This window comes from Bactrocera oleae, chromosome 2, assembly GCF_042242935.1.
Source record: "Bactrocera oleae isolate idBacOlea1 chromosome 2, idBacOlea1, whole genome shotgun sequence".
Taxonomy (NCBI): domain Eukaryota; kingdom Metazoa; phylum Arthropoda; class Insecta; order Diptera; family Tephritidae; genus Bactrocera; species Bactrocera oleae.
In genome coordinates this window covers 87,352,436-87,376,344 of record NC_091536.1, presented here as the reverse complement: position 1 = coordinate 87,376,344, position 23,909 = coordinate 87,352,436, and the positions used below count along the sequence as shown (strand labels likewise).

The following is a 23,909-nucleotide window of genomic DNA, read 5'->3' as shown; positions in this document are numbered from 1 at the left end:
CAAAACCACTTAGCCTGCACTTAATTTAATGGAATTAAGTTATTTTTAGCATTGAATTTATTTGATGCAACACAATTGGATTTAACTGAAGTTGAAGGTCTGCATATTCTATATGTGACGTGATTTTAAAAACTTACTATATTATTATTAATTAAACTAAAATATTGCATTAATACCAGCTAATATATTCTCGTATGTGTTTTATAAAAATAAATATTTTAGAGCATAATAATCTAAATAGATATACAAAAAATTTATGAATCCAAATGTCTATATGTCCCTGAAAGCGATAACTTGTGTTTATATTGTTGTTGTTTATATTGGCAATATGAATGAATAATTATGCTATAATGTTAGCACTCAACATTGACATTATTACTTTCTTTCACAAACGCCTTTTTAAGGTTTAAATTGAAATATTCTTTATTTTTTTATTGAATGTTTCACAAGTTTTTTATTGGTTTAACACTTTTGTGATAAAAATTAATACTACGATTTTAAACTCAGAAAGTTTTGACGGTTGGTAGCGGAGATAGCGATTTCATACATTTACGTTGCGCAAAGAGGTCGGAATTATTTCGAATGTGGTGAATTGAAGATCCAATCCCTCTTTTTGTTGATTGTGTGGGGTGTCATCGTGTATGGTGGTAACTTCTGTGCTGACATCGTGTGCAGTGTGGTCGTTTATGTTGTGAGTGCGTGTTGTGTTCCAAGGTGTGGTGTGTTGTATTAGGGTGTGACATTATTTACCCTGAAGAAGCGGTGTAGTTGGAAAGGGAGTTTATAGTCATTTAAACAATGAAAATAGGCGAACACATTATTGAATTTCATCAAATTAATTCAATTTTTAATATAGAAATTAGCCATTCGTATTTAATTGCACAAATAGAGCCGTCAAGGAGTGGTTTGTGATTGTAAAATGGTCGAAATCGCCAAATATCGATTGTAAGAACCTTGTTGAATATATCTGATTTCATATCGAAAATATCGGTATTGTTATTTTTTAGATAAGCTACAATGGTTCAAATCGACACGGTACATCGCCTAGCATTCATATATCTAATATATAATATAACATACATTATATTTTGAACACCCGAAAACGAAACGGCGGAGACCCAATAAAGTGTATATATAAGAGGTCAGCGTGACAAGCTAATTCATTATAGCACTGTCCATGTATCGTCTGTATATATGCTAACTATTCCTTTAGTTTTGAGATATGGATTTGCAATTTTGCGCATTTTTTTTCTCTTCAAGAAACTGCTCATTTGTCGAAATCAGGTATCGGAGCACTATAGCATATAGCTGCCATACAAAGTTATCGATCAAAATCGACATAAGGATCTTTATAAAAGTAGTTTTTCCTTATTAAGCAACTTTAACTCGACTTAAAGGTTATTTATATCAAACAAAAAAAAAACGCTTTCCGTTGACTGCAAATTGTTGGTCAGTTACGTTTACAGTTTAGTTTTTTCAGTTGTACATATACATAGTTGCCATAAGTAATTCACCTGTAGAGGGTATTATAGCTTCGGATGAAACTGTCCCTTAGTTCAAATATAGTGAGTTGCGTACCAATAACAGCCAACAGCTGCAATAGTTTTGATTTTATAATGATCAAACTTAAGACAATTATTAACATTATGTTTCAGGTATTAGAATAATGCAGCTCATTCTGCATCCTAGGTATGCAGAAGCATATAAATGTACGTATGTATGTTTTACCATATGAATATCGAATCAGCAGTTGGTGTCATTAGCGAGTTGCGCCAACAATAACTGACAAATCAAATATTAATTAATTACGAAATGACGTTTACCACTGACACTTAGAACACGTTCCGCCGATTGAGGCACATAGGTGCACACACACTTATGAATAAACACACACATATTGGAATAGCATTTGAATACCAAACGGCAACTTGATAACGCATTGGTAGATTATGCTTGGCTTGGTTACAACATCAACAAATATCAGCAACAACAGCAAGAGCACTTATACCACCAGCTTCGCATACGCCACTCACCAATGATAATTAATTGCATACCGTCAAATGCTCCATTGTTTACCCAGGCGGTCGGCGGTCTATCGCAGTCGGCGCAGGCAGAAGATCGAGAGAGGGGGAGAGAGAGAGAGTGAGACAGATAGTGAGAGAGATAGAGAGAGGGAGATTGAGCGTGGTGCAAACGCGGCTGCAGCAAACACTGATTGGGCTGCCGAAATGTGAAATTAATTACTAAAGTTGTATGCTGAGCGAGAGGTCGCACATACATGTCTTGCGCGGAGTGCTTGTGAAGAGTTCCTAATAATTGTTAGAATCGTCTACTGGCAAACATCTAATACATCCATACATAGATCCTAACTACCACTGCACTAGCTGCTTGCCTGATTCGCCTTATGTGCCACCAAATTTTTAGCCTGTTACAGTGTCTCTGGTTCAGCATCTTCTCCGCTTTAAAATTTTCTCTTCCCACTCACACATTTTCCATATACATTCGCTGCCCACTCGCTACAATCCGTGCTGCTGTTCCTTGCACAGCCATTTGCCGTTGTCGCTGTCATTCTGGCTGACATTTGAATGACTTCCGGCCACGAAAGCTGGTCGTTGGTTAAGATCACATGCATAGCCGCACAGAGAGTGTTTATGTAAACTCATATATATATCTATATATATATAAGTATGCTTATATATGTATGCGGATAAATTCAATACGGTTTAATAGAGTTCTGCAAATTCCTCCATGACCAGAAGCTATTTTAATTTTCAGTCGACAAATTGAGGCAGAGATATTCGCTAATGTACATACATACTTCTATTATAACCAAAGAATATACTTAATTTCTCATATATTTCAAGCGATGTATACAGGCTTTGCTTGTTAGTGAAACGTCTGATTGAAAGTTAGCTTACTCCGTCAAATGCTCTTGCTAAACCATCTTCAAAGAAGCTCGGGGCTTGTAAGCCAAGTTCATGCTCCGGAAATAACCTCCAATATGGATTGTATATTTTTAGTAGGATTTGAACGATTCCATGAAGCACTTCTTAAATATTATAAATGGGATTGCCTGCAAGAATATAAGTATACTTCATCTTCAGTCCCCTTTTATTTTCGCATTCCAAACGTCTCATTGATTATCTCAAAGCTGATTGACAGCAATAAGTTCAGCTCAAAGAAAGTTCTACCCAACTATCGTATCTGTAAGAAAGGTGCAAGAAAGTGCTAAGGGCTGTGCTATGGAAAGAAATTAGCGCCGAGATGAAGAGCTGTTCATCTACATATTTTTCAAGGAAATTTTATCTGAACGTGTCACACCAAAAATTTTTAGTGCAACGGAAGGTATAAACTGAAAAGCTCTTTCCGCCAATCATGCATTTATTGCAAAAGAATCGAGGGATCCGGCCATTATCTAATTATACAGCTATACAAGCAGACACGCCCCGAAAATAACCATAGAATATATACATTTCTTAGGCTTTTTCTCGCTTTTTTACTACAGGGTAGCCTTGCGCATACATATGGAGCATCTGAAGTCATGAAAGACACACTTGAAATAATGTGTGTGGGTTTGTGTGCCTAAGGATTTCCGTGTATTTGAATTTGTAAATTTTCGGTCAAAAGGAAACGCTCGACTCGAAAGCAGCATGTCATGTGGCAAGTGGCCACAAGTTGCAGCAGCAGACACTGCCGCCAACAATGACAACAACACTACCGCTACCACTACCACTACCAGCGTAGGTCGTTCTGCTGCTGGCCGCTGCAGGCGCTCTTTTAAGGAACTGTGGTCCACTCGAGCATGTCGGAACATAGTGCGGTTCAGGTCAGGCGGCTATGGCAAAAGTTTTGTGCATATATTGACTTGCCGAAGTCACACACATGCACACGCACATACACACACTATCATACAACATTCATGCAGTATGAAGCGATGCAACGATGCATAGATCTAAACGCTCATGCATTATGTGTTTGTATGTGTGTGGTGTTTGTACGTGTGCGCCGCACTGCTCGGCATCCCATGTCAAAGTTGCCATTGTTCGGCTAATGCGCTGCAGGATAATGTAATATTTGTTAAAGTGCATAATGACAGGAAAGTTGACACAAATTAGCAGGACTTGAATTAATTGTGGCCGCAACCGACCAAGCGACCAGCTAACTGACTGTCTAACTATATGACTGACTGTCGGTGTTCGAATGGTCGCACTATTGTTGTTGCACACACTTTTTTGTTTTTGCTATATTTGCATTGCCACAATTGGTGGCCGAGAGAGGGCAGCGGAAGTGCGCTGCGGGACGGAATGTGCCAAAGTTTCTGATGGTATTTTGATACGGATGACGAAACTTTAGGCGAACCTTCACCGCTTCTGTCTGCTAGCTAGCATGAGTACTTATAATCGGTAAAAGCCATCGTAGGCATTGGCTTACAAGCTTTGTGCGGCTAAATCGCTCGAGTTGCTCGCTCCTCATTCCGTTTATGTGCCGTTAGGCAACTGTTAATTCGGCCAAGTTTTGATTGTGCTAGAATTAAGTTGCATGCTGCAAGTTGCATGTTGCCTCAGTGGTAGTGCCCTTTTGGGTTGGTGCAATTTGATGAAGTTGCTCGATTTGATGAGTTGCATAAGTTGCTCTTGCGTTTGCTCTTTCGCCTTGTAGCATATGCAGGCCCAAAAATAAACGTTTGCATAAGATTTGAGTTTTGTGGCTATTTAATAAAGCGTACTTGTTTCCAAATATAATGACTGATCATATTATTTAAATATCGTATTTGGTTTGGCCGTAGCTTCTCGTTTTAGTAGTCGCTGCAGGTCTTCTACGTTAAATTATTATTTATGCATCGCTCTTAGAATTCGCTTTTAAATCAGGTCACTAAGCTAGCAGTCGAAGCCTTGGGGTAGTATTTATACAGAAGCTGTTACTGCTAAATAATCTAATTACGAGACGTTATAATTCAAAAGTAAAATCATGAATCCAAAACTGTGTTTTCCAGAGAAGTTCACAACTCTTCCTTTTTTACATATTTACGCTCAGCAAATTCTGCTCTGTTTTATATTTTAACTATTTTTGTCAAGTTTATAATCACTACTGATGAATTAAACACTATAATAAACTGGTATGTTTAGCCTAAACGACTTTACCTTGCATCCAGTCTTAGCCAATTGCTTACACAAGTACAGTCGAACTATTTTTTATAAGACAGCAACAAAAAACATCAGTCAGATGTCCGAAGTCTTTGGACACTTTGTGAATAAGATCTCCTTCTAACACTTTCGATGATCTAAGAAACGATAAAACTGGCGTATCTCCTTTATTAAAATTAATCTTAACAAGGATTCATAGCTGAAGTTGGTAAAAAGATATAATGGAATTATTAATAATATTCACGGAATTATCCACCACAAGTCTTTAATGATCGAACTACAAAAAAATAACGGAAACCATGTCTGTCGCTAACCATAAGGCGCTACGTTGATAGCAAATCCAACCACTGTAAGCATTTTGATCGAGTTTTTGAACTATAATTTCGAATAATGGTCCAGATTGAAGCTGAAGCGTATTTTAACTGATTTTTTTTAGGTTTAATTTTGTAACTAAAAAAATCTATTTGAGCTCATTTCTGTTTCAAAATTTGTCAAGTTTGGAAATGTATGTAATAGCGATAGTTTCAGTGGAGTCTTTTGAAGTCAGAATAGTTTTAAATTGATGGTGCTGTTCATATGGAGACTTAACTATTTTTTCTGAACTTTACAACAGACCTTTTTTTTTGGTTGCATAAAATTTAGTACCTCTACACATACCATATTCTCTACTAATCGATCCACTGCAAACTGTTAAATTTCATATTGTAATAGTGAAAATGTTCATCATACGCCCAGGCATCAACAAAACTCATACGCAAGCGTAAGTTATTACACATTGCACAATAAATAGAAATTTCGTGGACATATATGTATATATATATATGTATAATAATAACATGTATATAATTTAATAAACAATTAAAATATATTCAACTTTAATTTCAAATTACTATATTTCAAAATTTATTAAGTCATTAAAGATAATACATAATTTTCTTAATATTTTCTTCTATCTAAAATTAAAATGGATAATAGTAATTATAAATATACTGATATATATTTGCTACGAGCTTGTCTAGTTTTCGATAGCAACTGTTGGGCCACCGATTAGAATTCGATTGTTGTTTACAACTAACTGTGGCAATAAGCACAGCGTTGCTAGTTTTACGAGTGGGGATTGCTAAGTATTGAAAAAATATATTTTCAGTCTAATTTTCCCTTTAACACCACGAATGAAGGAATTTTCAATGCAAACCCAGATTTTTTCGGTAGAAAGTAAGAGTTTTTTGCTCAAAAAAGTTTGAAATTGTGCAGCAGTTTAAAATAATTCTTATTTAGGAACGTTCATTTATCGAAGAATAACATAAATTGAATTATATCGAGTGTAACCCAACAAATAGCAACTTTCTTCATTGGCTTTCTTTTGCTTTTCGCTGAAAGAAGTCCGATTTTTATCTATTACCTCGTATTTGAGACATAAAGGCTGATAGTTATCAGGTAACAAGTCAACAAGCTGTTTTTAAAAGCAAAAATTTCCTTCACAGAACAATTAGAAAGAAGGCTATATATATATGTATACTAGACCAATAGAGACTACTTTTCAGTTAATAGGAAATATAATTTTCTTCTCGCAAAATTACTGAGATTTTCTATTTACAAAGTCTTATATTCATAATAAATGACATAACACACTCAAAACTTGATAACAGTTAGTTCATTAACAACAGAAACTCAAAATTTTAAAAGCCTTCTCAAACCATCCTCTTACTATTGACCTTTTGAAGAAAGTTCAGCTATTCCAATTCAAGACAATTTACTTCAATATTCTATATAACTTTGTTTGATTGTATTCTAATGATTTCATTATTAATAGAGCACGAACAGTTTTGTAGTTGGCTTCGTTATTCATGAGGAACAGAAAAGTATTTATAATTTCGGGAATATTTGTAGTGGATTGCAGACCCACAACGAAATGGGTAGATTATTGCCTATACATGTATATATGTATACAAACAAACACACTAGCATATTTAAATGCAGTAATTAACTACAGTTATACAGTGTGGGACAGCGATAGCATGCAAGACTGTATGTGTGAGTTTACTGGTATGTGTGCGTGTTTTCTTAATTAAATACAGTTGTAGTCTCCAAATATTACCAGAGTTGGCCGAATCTATTACGATATATCTACACAGCAGACAGCAACAATGCCAGATCCAATAACAACAACAACAATTGTTGTAGACATTTCATTGAACAGGACATTTTCTTAATTGCGAAATTTCTCAAATTTCAACAAATAATTGCACATCGCATCCTTTCGTTTCTCGCCCTGATACGAACAGTCCACCCCGCACCTCACCAAGTGAAATTAGGCTTTTGCGACAAGTTTCACTTAACTTTTTGCGTACTGTGTCGGAAGCTTCGGAGCGCGTGCGGACTTCAAGCGCCCCCCGAACGACATTGTATAACGGCATTGCAGATTAATTAAAGATCGAAATGGAAAATTTAAATACTTCAAATTTCTGCACGAAATGATTGTAGGCCAACAGCAACCACAACAACAACAACCATGTCGCAAAGAAGTGACAAAAACCTAACGACGAAGACGACAAAGAAAATTGCTACGCTGGCAAAGACCAGACAAAATCAGAACGTGGGACAGGCGAGATGTCGCGAAGATGCGAAGTCAGCAATTTTCGTTGTCGGAAACGTGAAGCTTTTAATGAAATTACGATTGAGCATGGAAGGCGCGTCAAGACAACTGATTGGCACTGAATAGTTGGAGTTCGTATTGGCTCCGAAAATGAGGCGGCAGTTAAATATTAGTGTGGGCAAAGTAAGAAAATACTAAGGTGGCTGAAGGAAATCTATTTCGAGTAATTGTAGTAATGAGAGAAAGCGAAATTATGCTGTCACATGAAAAATTAGCGATAATTGGAGATATTTAAAACTTGTGATAAAACTGAGTGAAGTCCACAAGAGAAAGGTGGAGTTAGGCTAGGAAGATTTTCCGAAGTTAGTTTGTCCTTGAGAACTATAATTATAGAAGTGCCAGCACTAGAGATACAAATGTTAGACATATCCAGGTTTGCGCAATAAACTCGAGTTTATTAGTCTAACATTAAACACATATCATAAGCATGAACCAACGTAGAAATAAACCATAAGAAAGTGTTCCTTTGCCTCTAAATACCACTTTTTGGGGTTATATACATTTTATTGCTTATAACAAAATACAAAAAAACAGGTTTAATTAAAAACTCCAACTAAAAGACTGAAAGAAAAATCTTAAACTCGTGTTTATTAGACATTTACGAGTTAAACATTACACAACAAACATGAATTTAACCATATATTTTTTTAATAAAAGCCTAAAGAGAACACTTACGGAAAATGCATAAACTCGAGTTTATTAGTCACTAACGAGTTTAACATTAAACAAAAAACATGAATTTTACCATACAAAAAGAGTTTCCTTAAACTCGCCTTAAACAACTCTTTTTAATAAACACAGCTTTTCATAAACTCCTCATATCAAACATTTAGTTTGACTTCGTAACACTAACATTTCGAGTTTATTTATCGTAGTATTAAATTCATAAACACGAACAAACCTCTACTTTTTCGCTCAAATTAAAAAATTTAAGTAAAATCTTAAACACGAATGTAAGTAACACTATATAAAGCATTTTACTTAAGCTCGACTTCTCAATATTGCTTTTTGCTGTTAAACTCCATTTATTTTTTGGTGATAACGGAAATAACATAATATAATAAACTAAGATTTTTATTTATTAAACTAAAGTTTATAAGTAAATGTATAGCTTATCACTAAAGAATAAGCACCTTTATATGTAATTTTACATATTTTTAACAAATTTTATAATAATAACATAGCATTTGAGAGCATACACACATACATAAATACCTTTTTGAGATGTAACTTTTCAAGTCAAAAACCTTACAGTAATTTGAAGCCACTTACCTGAAAGTGAAAGTAAAAGAGAAATTTTATCAAGGACGTAATAAGCAAATGATCACATTTTAAAGTTTTATTTTTAAATATTTCTTATAATTTCTGTCAAACGCACGCCACAAATTTAGCTTAGTTCTTCAGCACCATTGCCTCTGCTGCAAATATTCCAAGTTCCCACATCACTGCTTCTGCACACACACACACACCAAGATATTAAGGGAGCTCATTAATTTACATGAGTAGTTGTGCTTTGCCTTTGGCCCCTCAACGCACACACGGCAAGCATGCAAAATAACACACATTCGCACACACGCGTGTAGCTGTGAATTCATTAGACATTGGTATATATTATATAAGCAATACCAGAAATTTGTCATTAGCATAATGATACAATAAAAAATAAATACATAAGTACAGCAATAATACGTTGAACGCAAATATTATGTATATATTTGTATAAATAAAGAACCTTCTTGGCGAAAAAAAATTATTTGTGAAAATTCGTTTAGAGAGAATATATTTTTTCGTTGCAAAAAGTCAGAATTTAAATTTCAAATCAAATGCCTTTCATGTTATTGTTAAGCATTTGGCGTTGTCTACATTTTGGCGCACTACAAACAAATAAGACGCAAATTTTTAGTCGAGTGAGTAACCTATTTGAAGTTTTAAACATCAGTGTGTCAGGGTTTTCAAGAAACTTCACACTTCTAAAAGATATGTTTTTAATTGGAAAAAATTCAATTCGTAAAAGAAAAAAGTTGTCTTAGTGACTTTGCTATTTTTTTTTTTTTTTTATAAAAGAAACAAAATTTTTCAGGTACCTTCGAGGTATGATATTACATTAAACTTCGAACTCTTTAAATTTTAGTCGAACTTTTCGTTGCATCTCTTCACAGCAGACTGCTGCTAAATTCATTTTTTCTTGCCCGAAATACTGGTAACATCTCATATAATTGGTACCTGTTAACCTCCTAAATTTGTATGGACGATTCAGAATCACTGATATGGAAATACTAATGTCGAAAAAATGCAAATCATTCTAAATAGAACTCAGAATGTGTGATTACAAAGCAAATTGCCCACAGTCATCATACCTCCCTACCTTTACGTAACAAAAAATATTTTCAGCATTACATTTTACTTCTAATATGACATTTAGTTAAATGTGCGATGAGAAAAGACCAAAATATTTTCGCTAAATAAAATGTGGCAAATAGTTGAAGCATGCGTTTAGGCGAAATTTATTTATAACAGACAGCGGTAGCTGGTTGACATGGATGAGGCAAGTAGGCAGCTAGGCATTTAAATTATACGAGAATGTTTTGCCGCAAATAAATTTCAGAGCTTTCCAAATTTTAGTGATAAACTTTGTGCCGCGTACTGTTAAAAAAATAATAATTGCATATTTTCGCACAAAGATAACTTATTTGAAATAGATAATTTTATATATCAACGATGTATATATTAATTCCCTTCGAAGAGATTAATTTTTTTTTTTTAAGAAGCTGCTTGTATTCTAGTTTCAATAAATTTGCGATTGATGAACTTTTGCTTTTCTTTCTCGCTAATGAGTAAAGCGCCTAAATGTAGATAATATACTGATCAAAAAAATGTTGCCTACATTTCGGCGATGTTGTTAGGATTCAAAAGACATTTAACATATTTATCTATATATGCTTACTTAACTGGAACTTGCCATGTAATTAAAAACTATATATAACATATATAATACATTTACAAATGGTACATATGTCTGCTTATATGGACAACTTTTCTTCAAGTATTTAGCACAAATATCTGCTGGAAAAGCAATAAAGTGTTGCAGAAGAATAATGCCTCAGCACAATGCTTTCGGCTAGTTGTTTTTCCTGCTCAACTTCGATGCACATTTATTCTGGTCCAACACATTCTCAGCAAAATATATGCGCACACAGAAGGAGATCTGTAAATAAAGGGGCCTTAAATATGAGTAATAATAATAAATATTTTTTGATATGGTTTGAGTTTTGATTGTTTGTAGTTTGTCGCTTAATAATTAGAAAACCTCATTTACTTCTTAGTAAATTACATCAAAATGTGTGATAGCCCTAAATTCATATTTATACCCTGAGCAGGGTATATTTAATTTGCCATGATGTTTACAACACCTAGACGAAAACGTCGGAGACCACATTAAGTGTAGATATAAATGATCAGCGTGAAGAGCTGAGTCGATTAAGCCATGTCCGCCCCTTAGTTTTTGAAATATTGATCTGAAATTTGGCACACGTTATTTTCTCACCAAGAAGCTGCTTATTTGACGGAATATCGGCCAATATCGGACACCTACAGCATTTAGATGCCATACAAACTCAACGATCGTTTTTTTATTTGACGAGATAATGCAATCTCCGAAAAAATTGTTCATCGAGTCACTATAGAATACAGCTGCCATATAAAATGACCGATCAAAGTTTTGGTAAGAAATTCTTGTATATGTTAAGTGCTTCAATGCAGCTTAACGTTTTTTCTTGTTTTTCTTTTATTACAAAGGTTGCCAGCTCAAATTATTATTGCACCAAGTTCAAATAATTAAAAAAACATGAAACTCTTTGATAATTTTAAAATTAAAGATGGCTCGAAATTAGAGTTTCCAACTATAAAAAATATAACAATTAAATATAAGTACGTTTTAACTAAAGAATTTTATTATCTCTATCTCTTTATCATAAAGATATCCATGTTTAAACTTTTTTAAACGAAATAACTTTCCAAGACAAACCTAAATATTGAAAATTAAAATATTACTTTCATAATGCTTGAAATCTCAAAAAAATATGTCTATCTGAAAAATAAATCTAAAATATTAAGGAAAGTGTTGCCACCTATAATATATAACATAATAAATATTAATAAACAAAGTACAAAGAATAAATAAAAAATTAAATTATTATTATGATTTTGTTTTTTTTGACGCGTGTGAACTTTTTTAAAAAAATACTCCTTTCATAAAACGAATAAAATAAAAAGTTTTGTAACTACTCAAAAATATAAGAAACCATTTTTTGCATGGAAAATTTTCGATTTTCTGCCTTTTAAATTGAGACCCCCTGTGTTGCCAGGGTAAATCTTTTGTTTTTTAATTTTGGCCAATTTTATCAACTTTTAATAAATATTCAGACACTTAAGAAATATTTTAAAAAATTTGGAGCACTTTGGACTTTAACTTTCATTTGAAATGATTGGACTTTTAATTTTATAAATAAAGTGCAATGCACCAATTGCTACACCCTCTAACACTTAGTTCTGCAAACATTAACGACAGTGTAGGCAAGCACACATGACTCCTTTATAATTTTTCGCAAGCAATCAATCTGCCAGTAGGCCAGCAGTTTAAAGGAGCAAACAGCAGGATTTTTGGTCTAACAAACAAATATTTTCCAAAAAAAAATAAAACACCGACAACAACCAGGAGCTACATTTGAGCGCAATTCAAATTCGAAACCAAACACGCTTGTGTACATAATAAATTACAACTTTTCTAAACACACACACACCCATACTTTATAAACATCTGCAAGTATACATGGGTGTAAATGTGTGTGTGTGTGTGGGGAGGGGGAAGTATATTGCTTGTACACTTTCTAAATTCTAAAGTGTGCCATTGCAAAATGTAGTGCAATGCCAGCAGAGCTGACGGAACTAGCTGAACGGGTTGCACACTGCGAGCGAAATGGAATTGCGGCTGACAGCGCGACACAAGCGCACAAGCATGCAACTGGGTAGCATACATTCGGGCGTGCAGCATACGAGGCGAGGGTGCAGCCGCCAGACAGTCAGAGCACCCAGTCAAGTGTTGCTGTGCGTCAGGTCATGTCAGTGCGCCCCGCTTGAGTATTTTTTAATATTTTCCTTTCATTGTCACTTGACATTTGATGCTGGCGTTGCTGTTGCAGCCGCACTTTTTGTGTTTGTTTGTGTGTGTGTATGTGTTTTATTGTTGTTTTCTGCACTTCACTGTCTTAGCAGCAACTATCGGTTTGTTGTATTTATTAAAGTTTCGGTTTTTTTCTCTTTTTGTTTAGCTGCTTTAAAGTGGTTGCTGTTGTTGTTGTAGCACAGTTAATGCCACAGTTTGCATGCGAACGCACGCATAGGGGCTTACAGCGCAAGCTCTGCCCACAGTGTCGTTCATCTGCAAGCGCGTATATGTAATTTGTACCGCATATATATATATAGAAATGTGTGTGTGTATGTGGCACCACCCGTGTGCCTTGGTTGTAATTGCAAAATATAGTAATATATGCGCAGCATCCTTTTTCACTCACAGGAATCGCAAATACAGTGCAACACAAAAAGAGTGGACCGACAAAAAAATTATGCACAACTCGAAGAATTTCGCGCTTAGTTTTGCATACTAAGCCAGCACAGTGGACAGATGCCGAGCTTATGTAAAACAAAATAATTTAATTAACGTTTGTAAATTATTCTGCAAATCGAAACGAATTCGACATCTTAAAGATTATCCAACAGCAACTCAGAAAAAACGCGTAATTTCGTGAATTTTTTTGTTTTTTTTTTTAGGAGAAAATGCCTCTCCTCAAAATTTAATAATACATAAAAATAAAAATAATGTTATATGTAAATTAAAATTATTTTTACTCCAAAAAATACATCATAACTATATGAAAATACTGGTATTGTTCCAAGAACTAGTAAAAGTTTTGGCTTTTTGAGAAAAGAAAGAATAATGAAAAAGTAATTTTTTTTGAAAAATTTACACTTCAAAGTAACTTAAAAGGTCGAAATAATTACTATCAAAAATCTTATTAATTTTATTATTAGCTGACAAAACAGAGAAGGTCGCATAAAAATTTCAAGAGGATCGTTCAGCCCTTTCAGAGAAACTTTCTCACCGATGCTGAAAAAAAAAATGCGTTTTATGTTTTGAGAGCCGATTACACTAAGTTAAAAAATGCTTTAAAGTACGCTCATACATACAGATCTATTTACCGGATCAACTTCAAATTTTCGAAGAATATTTTTTAATATATGTACATTCACCACATAAGCAAAAAAAACTTAACCTTTTTTGAAATTCACAAGTGGGTATAAACTTTTAGATAGACGACCTCAAATTAAAGTAATTTTGGTATGCAACTTGACTTAAATATGCCTAAATGTAGGCAACATATATTTTTTTGTAAAATAACTGCTTTATGACCAAATCAAATGAGAAAGAATATCTAGGTGAGTTAAATCTATTGTTAATAATATTGTGATATGCACGAAATAAAACAAGGCACTCACAATATGTTAAACAAAAATGTTTAATCAAAATTATGAATTTTTAAATTCCAATTTAAAATTTGTACGCAAATATATGCATAATAGAGTCGTCGTTTATATTAAAAACTAAACTTAAACAATTAAATAAAATATATTTACATAGTGCGAAGAAGTGTAAATAATGTAATATTATTTTATAAATCTACGAAAAAAGTATCATAACAGGGTTGCCAACTACACCAAAAATATCAAAACTGAAAAATTAAATTAGATAAACGTTTAATAATTCTTAGAATTGTAAAGATTTCTACCGCAACGTACTATAACAGGGTTGTCAACTGGAAAAAAATTATCAAAACTGAAACTATTGAAAATTTTTATTTATAAACAGTAATAATGAAAAAATATGCATTTTGCGATTATTAAAAAAAAGAAATATAGTTTAATAAAGCTAAAAAACACGCTTTTAAAGCATTTTAAACTAAAAAGTGAAAAATAATCCCTTATATAAACTGACAATAAAATTTACCGAAAAATACTAGTATTATTGTGAGTAAGGTGTGGTATGCTCGATATATGAAAAATATGGCAGAAACCAACCCACGCTTATCTTGCAATAATACAAGTTTTTTTTGGTCACTATAACTGTCGGTTTTTTTTTTTCTTTTTTTTTGGATATGTATGTAGATCTGGAATTTTCATCTGTCACTTTCTCCCCAAGAAGCTGCTCATTTGTTGGATTCACCGATATCGGACCACTATAGCGTATAGCTATCAAACAAACTGAACGACCACATCAAGTTCTAGTATAAAAAATAATATCCAAGTTAAGGTTACAATCGCCGAATGTACTATAACCTATAGCTGTCTTACAAACTAACCGATCAAAATTAAATTAAATATTTTAATAATTTTAAAGGATTGCTTTAAGAAATACGCCTGTGAAGGGTATTATAGTTTCGGTGCAGTCGAAGTAAACATTATTTCTTGCTTCATAAAAAAACTAGTACATACTCCTTTATTTATTAACGAAAATTTCTTTTTTCATTTAATATTTTGTCTACAATTAAGACACAGTGCTCCCGCAAACTCAGATTGCGCACACTCACATGTATAAAAATGGAAATGCAGCTGCGTGGAGGGGGTTCTTCAACATATGTAAGCATATATGTGTGTGTGTACAAGGCTAAAGTTGTATATTTGGTAAAATATTCTATCTAGATTAAAGCAAATTCCGTTGGCAGACAACAGTAGTACCCAGGCAAACAATAGAGAAGCAAAGAAGTTGACAGAGTATTTGGAAGTAGTGCGCGAATATAGTTTCGAGAGAGCGGAAGAAGCAGTTTGTTGCATAAATCGCCACATCGCGGGTGTATGTGTGTGTAAATATTACAATGCAAATACGTGGTTTTAAACAAAAGTTTCTGAAAGGTACACAACGCACGTATGTACGTAACACCAATCCCCTCTTACCTGTGGCAAAGTCAGTAGTTAGAATAAATGTGTGTATGTATATATCTATATCTATATGTACGTGCGTCTATGTTTGTATATTTGTATTTCCATTTTCCGCTTATCTTAATTTCATATTAATTTACACCTTTCCCCTCAGGTGCAAATTTTAATGATAGCCCATGTGGACGAGGGTGTGTATGTGTGTGACTCTTTGCCCTCATACAATTTGAATTAATGTAATTTGAAATTCACCCGCTACAGCTCCCCAAACGTGCCCCAAACCTATTTAATCTCTACTCTTTCCGTCAAACCCACACACACATATACTTATTTGTAAGTATTTACACTCCCAGCTATAACGCTGCCACTGTTGCTCCTGCTGTTGTTTTTGTTGCTGCTTTTGTTCCTCGCCTCAACGCCAACAGTGGTTTGACTGTGAACTCCCAAATGCGTCAAGAAGTTATGCGTTAACGAGAAAACGCGAGCATCTGCCAGCCAACACCTGCCTCCGCCGCCAGCGTCGACTTCTTCTTATGAACTTTGTTTATCTAACCAAGCCGCCGAGTGGCCAAGTCGAGCCAAGCTGAGTCAAGCAAGCACACCATGTAACAACAAAAACAACATTTATTTTGATTTCTGAACTGCTTGCCACCAAGCCAAAACATACACTCACACACACGCACACATATGTAGGTAATGGCAGCACACACCTTGACGCAGCTGTTCGGACTCACTTACACACCTACACACATACCTTTCATTTCACAAATACAACCGAATTTGGAGCTTGACTTTTTAAAACTTTTAGCAGCGTTTTTCACTTTTAAGTGAAAATAAATAATTCACACCTGCTGTACTCAAGCGGACTGAGCGGAGCACTGTGTCAACTCGTCATGTGTGCGTGGGAAGTGTTGCCCAAAAAGGGGGAGAAGTGCCATTTAGATCACAAAATGAGTTGCTTCTGACACATTCGAGCATTGGCTCAAAAATTGGATAGCCAAACTACAGAGAAAAGTTGCACAGCAAATGCAACAACAAAAGCAATACACAAAATGAGAATAATATGAAACAAAACCAACGCCAACAACAAGAAGACCAAGGGCAACAACAGCAGCAACGAAATTACAAAAGTTTAGCCCAGAGCTGCTAAAGCCAACATTGTTTCGAGTTTGCCGTCGACATTGTTCGCACTTGAACTTACTTATTGTGCTCCTCGCACTTTGCCTTGATTGCTTGTTGAGCCAAGATGGCTTTGAATGATTTCCGCAATCTTTGCACTACATTTGCTGCTTGTTGTTGGCGCACGATAGTCTAGCGCATCCACACCGCCACACGCACGGGCCTGGCCAGTTGAGCGTAAAGCTCATAAAACGAAGTTGCTTTTCAAGTTCGATATTTCCCGGTGAATTGCAGGAAGTCATTGCTGAAAGAGAGCAATTGCTACAATGAAGAGTTCAACAAGCGTTCTCTAAACTCCACGGCAGCTACAAAATTGTATGGAGTTTATTATCAGACTAGGGATGGCTCATATCTTCGCTGTTCCCTTACGATTTACTGCTAGACGACTGGACCTCGCGTGTCTGTACAACCACGTATATTCGCAAAGCTTTGAATTCTTAGCCCCCAAAAAGGTTTGTGTTAAGCCTAAAACATTTGGGCTTTGATAGCTTCTTCCAGGCAAACAAGCTGGAATCGAAACCAATCGCTGTAGTATATATGTCAAGACCATTTGCTATTTTTTTTAACGATGGGGTGATTTAGCACGACAATGTTTTTTTTACGGAACACTGATATAATTAATTAATATTAATTAATATTATTCAATGCAATTATGAAAATTTCGAGAAAAAAAGTTCGACAAATGTGTTTATGGGTTTGGAAAACGACCCTTAATTAAAATCAGTAGAGCATTGACAAATTATACGACCATATTAAGGATATGTTCAATTCCTTTAAATCTTAGTATGTAATTTCTTCGTATTTAAAGATTTGTGGAAGTTGCTTAAGCTTTGTGGTATGTTTTGATAAAATTTTTCAGATTATATTAAGCGTTTGTCTTCACTTTACGTAGGAGAAAACTTTTAAATTTTGCGCCTCAAGGTAGGCAAGGTTTTGGATTTTATTTTGAAATGTAAGGAAAGACAATTAAAATTAAATAAAAATAAATGAATTTTTCCAAACTTTTATAATTTCAATATCTAAAAAGAGTACCACTAAGATCTTGTACCTTAACATTATTATTAACTAACACGTAGACATTTTTCTAAAAAAATGTTGATATATTATTCTTTCAAACACTCACTTGTTTAAGCAAGCAATATATCAACGTTTTCTATGCCACGAAATTAAACAAAAGTAAGAAACTTTAATTCTACATTTTTTTGCAATCAGTAAAGCTTAGAATCACTCATATTAGCAGGTTCTACCACAGTTATAAATACACACACACTGACTGTCATTCAAAAATAAACCACCAGAGACAAAGTTGCGTTGAAAAGTGTGTCACAACTTTTTGTTTGCTCACTTTATTCAACCGAAATTAGGTCAAAGCAGCTGTACTAGAAATACAGTCAAAAGCAAAAATCAACACTCGCACCATGCGCACAGATCTTGACAATTGATATGCGGCTAATATGACATAATTGTTACAAATGAAATATTTGCCATGACAGATGAATGCTTTCGCGGTGAATTGAATGGCTCAAAACACTTGTAATAACCTAAACCGCTATTTAGCGGTACGTCTCAAGGTGTGCATGTGGAATTATAGAGAAATTTATATATTTGTATGTATTTATGTATTTGTATTCGTAATGTCGAAAGCAAAATGCGTAAAATTTGGCTCAAGGTTATTGGCAAAAGCCAACAAGAATGACGATTGTGTTGGGGTACCGAAAAATATACCAGTGTATTTAATCGACAGGATACGAATGACGCTAGCTTTGTCACGCACAGCAGCATTTGCCGAAAATTAATTCGGGATGTTGACAAATTACATAAGTAAAATGAAGAGTGTAGCGAAAGGCAACCTTTTTACCATGAATATATTAGACTTTGCTCCGAAGAAACTAAATAATTTTATATTTGTAATATTTTGTGGATATGCATAACATTTAAAAGACACATAATACATTTGTTAAGGCGAAGATGTGGCTTTAATTGAAACATTCCGCTAATCCTGTTCAATTCAGGTTGCCTCTCTGGGAGTTTCGCCACGAAGGCTTTTTACATAGGTAAGCAAGAAATAAATACAAATTGGGAATTATTGTGCGCCTTTTGTTAATCCTTTTTGGTAGCTAATTTCGATTCTTCTATTATTATCCCTATGAAAATTTCGCATAAAATCTCACTAAAAGCGATTGTGATATGATTGATTTCGAGTATCCTGGAACTGCTATTAAATAGTTGAGTAATCTCAGGCGCTTAACAGAATTTTTGCTCGCCGCATTGGGTACGATTGTTGCCTTATTTGTCGATTGAAAAATCACAAATTTTCCAAACAATATAATGTTTGTTAACTTTTATGTTTAACTTTAACTTGTTGGTAAACAAAAAAATTATTTTATTAACATATTGGATATGAAACTTAGCTAAACCCGTAAACTGCTCCCAAATGTATGCAACAAAATGTAAACTCAAAATAAAAAACGTTTAAGTTAATTTATAACTCAGCTATCATTATATAAATCCATAACTTCTTCCAAAACAACTATCAATTATATTGCACCACAAGCTAGTTAATTTCTTTTAAGGCTATTTCTCATATATATTGTATATATATATTTTTTTTACCGTAATCTCTACTCAACCCGCTATGTTGAAAGTAGCAATAGCAAAAATATTCTAAAGCTTCAGTATTTCGCGATATATAAATTTAGTTATATAATAAGCTGGGAGTGAGCGTAAGTGTGTTCAAAATCAAGATAAATGTTTCAATGTCACTTTAACCCCAAACCTCTATCATCGCCCTTCAAATTATATTTTCTTGATTTCTTACTTTTATTTGTACTTTGGTTAGATGGCTGAAAACGTACAAGCCCCTTTTGTGGTTGCCACTTTGGAAATTATTTCCGCAAAATTAATGTCGTTCAATAGCCTTCACCCGAACTTCAATGCAAAGCAATCAAATTCGTTTTGTCGACTGCTAAACGAGGCATACAAACACTCATTGCCAGAGAGAGCACTCAGCATAGAAAGCATTCGAAATTCTATTACTTTTGCGGCAATTATACGTCATCAATGGCGAAACAGTGCGGCTCAAGTTGCCATTGCGCCAAGATGTCGTGGCTCCGGCCGCCATTTATCTTGCACCAATTAAAAACTTTTCAAATTTCAATTAAATTTCACATAAACTAACACACAGACGCAAGCAGAGTGCAAATGACATCTATTAGACGCGCTTTCCTACACATACTCTCTCTCTCTCTCTCACCCTATCATTTAAAGTGCAATAGCTTGGCAGCTTCAAATAACATCTTGGATTTCGTCAATAAGTTTATGAGCGCATGTTTTTCTGTGCTTCTACTACATCTCCATTAGCTGTCAGTATGACAATTCGCTTTATTTCGTTATAGAATTTAAGTCCCCGCCACCCCGCTAGTCAGTTATCGCATCGATTTTTAGCGTAAGCAAAGTTCAACACGCGACCCACTGGCAATTACCCAAACACTGACGAAAAGAGATAGAGAGAGCGAGACGGAGGCCACAAAAGACAGAGTGAGAGAGAAAATATTATATGAAATCATAAAAGATAAATAGAAGGAAGTAAACGACAAATTACACCAAAACTATTTAGCAATTTAAACAAAACTCTCCAACAAAGGCAATCGCATGCAAAACTGTCAAACTCAACGAGGTCGATGTAAGCGACGTTGCCAATAACAGTATTTTCAAAAAAACAATAGGAAATTAAAGTAGTCTCACAGCCTTAAAGCTTTTCTTCCGTTGATTAAAAGTCAAATAAACATAAACAAACGCGTTGAACCACTGTGAGCTCCTTACGTCGGCTGTTGTTATTTAACCCTACAGCTATTACGCCGCTGACGTCAGCGCTTTTAATCAAAACTTGAAGCTGTCAGCTGAAAACAACAACAAATGTCAGTTTTGTCCTTTAGCTGACACATTTCAATACTTTTAATTCGACAAGCAGCGCGGTACGAAGGCCAAACAAAGCTCTCGGCTTGTGAAGTGAGTCCACTTGGGTTAAAATAATTAATGAATTTCGATTAAAATGAATTGAAGTCATGTAAAATATGCGAAAGATAGAGTAAGTGACTTAAATGTGAGTGAAGACAATCTTTATTTATCAAATATGATGATATGGCAATGTAAGAGTAGATATATTATACAGAATAGTTATGTAACCCGTAATTTATGGGAAACGCGAAAGCTTTTGAGTTAAATTAATTTATATTAAGTTTACGTGGTCTTACATTAAACGGAGTTTCTTTCGCAGCCGAAAGAAAGGCTAGAAAAACAATAGTATGGAAATAGTTGTCAAATCTTCCACAGCAAATTAGATGGCTGGATTATCCTTGGTCGGATAAAAATGGGGCCGATTACGCAAACGGAAAGTCCGGCTTGTGTACACATTTGGAATGGATGCAAAGTATCTCTGCTGTATTTGTGGTATAAAATAAAACTACAGCCACGAAAGAAGAAACAAACCTCTATTGCATTGGAAATACCAAGTAGAAAAGGCCTGGGTTCAAACTGACCCGCTTTGTTTAATTAAAGGTATAAAAAAGTTATTTAAGACGGAAAGTTAAGTGGTTGTTCTTTTAAGGGAATACATTTATTTTATTTGTCGCGGAAACCAGCAGTCGTTTCATACAGTTCTAAACAAACAGTCAATTTCAAATTGCCGACAGCGGAGTTTACAAATACAAATATAATCCACTTTTTTGAAAAGGCACCGCTTATGCTATAATACTCGCCATTTGTTTTGAGGCAACACGAAATATTAACCAAATGCACAGTGCTGGTTCCACTACCCCCACATACACACATTTCAAGCCGCTAAAGCCTTTAATTTTTCAAGGACACTTGTGTGCGCCATAAAATCTGTTGTTGAAATTACGCGCAAAACTTTACCAAACCCTGACGCCTAGGCATTGCCAGGCTTAACTAGTGGCGGTGGCTGGATTGGTAGCCGCGTTGTGGGGCAGCGCGCGTTAGTTGTTGTCTTTGGTTGTGCGCACATTTCATTGCTACCTGAGACACGTTCAAAGGCATTCTTTCGTTGCGACCTACACATTGTCCTCACCCTTTGTATCGTTACCCACTCAGGCATACTAAATAGTTAGTTGCTGCTATCTATGGAGCTGCAACATTTGGCAACCTCGAAGACTTTTTGACTTTCCCGCTTGTTTGCTTATTTACTTGTTTGCTTTTCGGGGAAAATATTGCCTGAGCCAAGGTAAAGAGTTACTAAACTCAACAAATACACACTCGTGCGCAGCAGTCGAGAGTTTTTAAGCACATATTTGTACAAGCATATATCTATGCATGTGTGTGTGTGTATGCATGAGCTTTTCACGGCAGCTGGATGTGTCGACAGGCGACGTGTTAAGGCGTATGCCGGTGTGGATTTACATAAAAGTTTCGGTGGGAGCTAAGAGAGCTCGAAATGTGCAAACACTAACCTAAGCAGCAGCAGCTGAGGAAGCGTCGGATCTGATTATAGTGTCGCATGCATGCAGGCGCGTAACTACCACGCCCGCACAAATAATATTGCAACACTTCATCACCAAAATTTTACACACTTTTCAACACTAATTGTGTGCGTGCGTGGCGGAGGTTTAAACTTTAAGGAGTGTCAGAGAACGAGGTTGAAGATCGAGTCTGATTTTGCATATATAAAGGTTTACTAACCAAATTTGTTGTCTTAAAGTAATACAGATCGATGGAGCTTCAGTAAATCCGAAAATCTACTCGACATTAGTCTATCAGACTAATTAACGGGATACGCAACTATATCTTTATATAGTACAATACACTAGTAGTCCGAAGTCGCACATCTAGTTATGAGTCTAGTTTATGAGTCTACCAGCCTTACTTCCGAAGAGACCTTCTAAAAATAAGCTACAGGAAAAGATCCTAATTTTTATGCAACAAAAACTTTAACACGACAGTTTTCGAAATATTATTTTGTAAAGCTTTTCATGTTGTTACAAGAATAAAAATTAAAGCTTTAACTATAACTTCACCGACATATCGAGGATGAGAACCCGCCGGATAAGTGCTCTTATAAATTACTTACTCGAATCAGCAGGAATAGAAGAAAGTATCTTAGAGGTTTCGAATTTTGTTGCGAAAAATTAAGCTTTAATCTGCGATTTGCTTCTGTAAAAAACCTTCATACATGTAGAAGTTAATTTCATCCCAATAACTCATAAAGGTTAAACATAAATCACCATGAGTTTCAATAAAACCTCATATGGAAACGAAATAACGCTGTGGTGGCACATATGTGCGCATCTACTTTAAAAGTTCTTGTGCGCTTATCCCCCGAATGCACCGTTCGGCCATGTCGCCACCGTCATTAACTACTTACCCGCGAGCGCAGCTGTGCCAAAACTTCGGCAATGTCGCCATGTTGACATGCATACATAAGACTTGTGCAGCCGCGCGCCAAGCGGATTTGCGCGCCGCCTTCATCAACGCCCTCGCCAACCTTGATGTCGCATACATCTGTCGCCGTTGTTGTTGCTGTCGCTGATGCCAGTGTTTTCGGTGCAGCAGCTGTCGTTTGGCGAGCTGTCAACGCGTAGACATTTTTTATAGCCGACGGTGTCGATGTCGAAGTCGATCTCGCCGGAAATATAGGCGTTGCAGTGGAAGCTGTCGCACTAGCACTAACCGTTGGCGTTGTTGTTCTTTCTTTCTTTATGTTGCTGGTGTGCTTTTTGGCATGCATGCCGGTATGCCTGTAGTCTTCTTGAACAGTTTCGCTGGCAGTACCATGTGTTGATCGCGTCGACACTGCAGATTCTGAACAGTACGGTGCAGTAGTTGACGCTGTCATTAATAACGGACTTTGGAATTGTAGACGCTTCTTAAGTTTACCGTTACCCGGCTTGTTCATACTCAACGCCGCACCCTTGTGTTCTGCGCTTGCGTTA

At 35.3% G+C, this 23,909-nt stretch overlaps 1 protein-coding gene across 1 annotated transcript in view; it reads right to left on the bottom strand.

The window, feature by feature from the left end:
• Positions 1-23,611, bottom strand: part of LOC106620676 (uncharacterized) — a 66,689-nt gene extending 43,078 nt beyond the window's left edge. The window contains exon 1 of the mRNA XM_036361558.2: positions 23,342-23,611. Within this exon, the coding sequence (XP_036217451.2) occupies positions 23,342-23,398 (57 nt within the window). The 5' untranslated portion in view covers positions 23,399-23,611. The remainder of the gene's footprint in view (positions 1-23,341) is intronic.
• Positions 23,612-23,909: the final 298 nt, after the last annotated feature.